Source organism: Lepeophtheirus salmonis, chromosome 4 (genome assembly GCF_016086655.4).
Source record: "Lepeophtheirus salmonis chromosome 4, UVic_Lsal_1.4, whole genome shotgun sequence".
Classification (NCBI taxonomy): domain Eukaryota; kingdom Metazoa; phylum Arthropoda; class Copepoda; order Siphonostomatoida; family Caligidae; genus Lepeophtheirus; species Lepeophtheirus salmonis.
Window position 1 is genome coordinate 42,703,795 of NC_052134.2, and position 2,720 is coordinate 42,706,514.

Consider the following 2,720-nt stretch of genomic DNA (forward strand, 5'->3'; position numbering starts at 1 on the left):
CATGCCTCACAACTAAAAACTAAACAAGTTTTGTAAACGTAGCCCAAAAAAGTAAATGATTGTAGAAAGTTTTTTATGTGGTAGGACATCTCAAAAATATTAGCTAGGTTAAATACTCAATTAACTTTTTACTATCAGAAATTATAATATTACCGTAACTAAAAAATTAGAATGTTTCTACTTTCAGTCTAGACAGATCTTTTGCCATAATATCATAAGAATCCCTGACCATTGCTAAAAACTCATGTTTACTTCCACATAAGTTTCTCTTATCCATGCAGAATATTCTTAGTTGACGGTACTTAGATAGTTTATGTCAAAGGTAATGGAGTTATTTACCCAGTACAGTATTTTATTATCATAGAGATAAGTTGATAACTATATATTGAATATTATTCTCTGTGAGTATTATGTACAGAATTGATGGAATGGAATCATGATATAAGACTAGTGCGTGTTTGACAAGGTAGATGTCGCTACTCATGAATAAACTCCTACATTGTATTTATTACTGAGCTAGCTGCATATTGTCAGTTGATAGGTTATATCCAATTTTCCGGTGAAGGAGCTGAGAAAATGAGTGCTAATCATTCTGGAGACCCAAGAAGGGCGGATAAAGTTATTAGGTAATGTATGGAACGAGTAATCTTTTTATATATAATTAGAATAGTAAAGTAAAAATATATTTTCAATTTATTTAACAACAAGAAATAACAAATTTTTAAAAGGATTCTTTTGTCACTCATTTGAATTCACAAATTGTGGGCTTCTTATGTGTACATCCCACATCGTGCCATTTTACCCCATCGGCGTAGAAGTTATTAAGAACGGCGAGGCAAACCTCATTTCCATCTCTGTTATCCGGTTGTGGAATGTCGACTGAGCGGCTGGAACTGGAGAGGAAATTCAAATGGCAGATTTCAATGACAATATATTTCAGTGCAAAATCAATGTTTCACTTTTAGCTTTTACTACAAAAATTTGGTTCTTACCCTCCTGTATGGGACCAGAATCGTTTTCCTCGAGTATATCCTTCTGACAAACCGGATGGCCATGTCACGGTAGACCTTGCATGATTGATACGTCCTCCAGTCCAAATGTATCTTTGCGCATATTTTACCATAAGTTGGTTCACGAAATTACCTTTGTCTGTTGTGTCCAGTGATATGGTCTTTCCTCCATTGCCTTGACAATACTCATCCGCTTGTTGCGCTGTAAAAGACTTACAACCATTTAAGAATGTCAGAATGTATCGTGAACCATCATCTGCAGTGAAGTTGGGTGCAGTATGGGCACATCCATGAGTAAATGTAGTTACACCCCTTGTGAGGAACTCGACTGTCTTGCAAATCGAAAAGGTGTCTGTTGTACAACCCTTCTAAAAGTTTGGGATTGCTCAGAGCTTATCACCAAAGAGAATAGCAGAGCTGTTGATATAATGAGACGCATCTTTGCTGGAATGACAAAAGTTTAATATTTAATGTAGTTGATATATTTTTCATTACCCACTTGACGGTTGGTTCGCTAAATCCAAACTAAAACAACGTTTGATCTCGGAGATTATAAGTCACTTATGTTTATTGTTGGATATGTACATTGTGTCCGCGGAAAACCAACCTTTATTTTCCATTTCTTTTCAATTACTCTCCTCAACTATTTCTTGTTCATTGTGGATTGGACACGCCAGTCATTTTGTCCGACTGTTCCATCTATTATTTTTATTATTGTAAAGGTTATAAAGTCTTATGATATTTTTAATTTCATACTCATATTATGAGTAGATATAAGTATTTTAACTTATCTTTGTATTTATGATCGTAACTAAACAGGAAAGTGTAACTTTTACTTCCTTGTTCCTTTTTTACCTTATTATTATTAAGGGGTGTTTTCTGATGAGACATCTGAACAGCACTTCCTATTTCTAAGAGTCATTAACATTTTAGGCATTTTTAACCATATCGATTTGCGTAAGGACTATTTGCTCTTAGAAATGATTTTATAATATTTTATACATCGCCTTTATTTCCCTATTTCATGCAATAATATAAAATAAAAACAGAATCAAGGTCACATTATATTTTTAAATTCACATTCTCTAGGTATTCAAATCCTCTTAACTCAATTCAACAAACAAATAATGCAAACGGAGGAGCACAACCCGGGGAGGATTTAACTCCTGACTATATGAATGTCCTAGGAATGATCTTTGCCATGTGTGCATTGATGATGCGTATGAAGTTCTGTGCTTGGTGTGCTTTATATTGCTCTTGTATTAGTTTCACGAATATGAAGCTAACTGACGATCCTAAACAGATTATGAGTAGTTTTATGTAAGTAATATTAATATAATATAATATTCATCTATATCTAATGTTATCTTGTGATTAATAGGTTGTCCATTTCCGCTGTTGTAATGTCCTACCTTCAAAATCCGCAGCCAATGACTATTCCTGGAACTGTGTAATATAGACTTTAAGACTCAATCGCATCTTCTATGGAATGTGGGCCTGATTCTTATTAGGATATTGGATGAAGATCCCCTTTTTATTTTTTTATTATTAGGTCCTAAAAAAGTTATTCATATTGAAATGATAATTAATTTGTTACTGTTATGAGCTATTTTACGTTTTATTATTATTTCTATTAAATTTCATATGCCTCTTTATGTATAGTTAATTAATTAATTATTATAAATTGGCGACTTTGAAAAAAAAACTCAA

The 2,720-nt window shown here is 33.0% G+C and overlaps 2 protein-coding genes across 2 annotated transcripts; one reads left to right on the forward strand and one right to left on the reverse strand.

The window, feature by feature from the left end:
- Positions 1-454: 454 nt before the first annotated feature.
- LOC121116009 (protein Asterix) lies at positions 455-2,720 on the forward strand. Its single transcript, XM_040710201.1, has 3 exons — positions 455-626; positions 2,100-2,330; positions 2,392-2,720. The coding sequence occupies exons 1-3, from the start codon at positions 577-579 to the stop codon at positions 2,462-2,464; spliced, it is 354 nt and encodes a 117-aa protein (XP_040566135.1). The 5' UTR covers positions 455-576; the 3' UTR covers positions 2,465-2,720.
- Positions 662-1,901, reverse strand: LOC139905091 (snaclec stejaggregin-A subunit alpha-like). Its single transcript, XM_071887486.1, has 3 exons — positions 1,866-1,901; positions 993-1,378; positions 662-893 (listed from the first exon to the last, which is right to left on the reverse strand). The coding sequence occupies exons 1-3, from the start codon at positions 1,899-1,901 to the stop codon at positions 743-745; spliced, it is 573 nt and encodes a 190-aa protein (XP_071743587.1). The 3' UTR covers positions 662-742.

Coding starts and splice junctions, on each gene's coding strand:
- LOC121116009 (XM_040710201.1), top strand. CDS start 577: ATGAGTGCTAATCATTCTGGAGACCCAAGAAGGGCGGATAAAGTTATT. Junction 627..2,099: donor AGGGCGGATAAAGTTATTAG/GTAATGTATGGA, acceptor CACATTCTCTAG/GTATTCAAATCCTCTTAACT. Junction 2,331..2,391: donor CAGATTATGAGTAGTTTTAT/GTAAGTAATATT, acceptor TGTGATTAATAG/GTTGTCCATTTCCGCTGTTG.
- LOC139905091 (XM_071887486.1), bottom strand. CDS start 1,901: ATGTCTCATCAGAAAACACCCCTTAATAATAATAAG. Junction 1,379..1,865: donor CACCCCTTAATAATAATAAG/GTAAAAAAGGAA, acceptor CCAAACTTTTAG/AAGGGTTGTACAACAGACAC. Junction 894..992: donor TTCTGGTCCCATACAGGAGG/GTAAGAACCAAA, acceptor TTTCCTCTCCAG/TTCCAGCCGCTCAGTCGACA.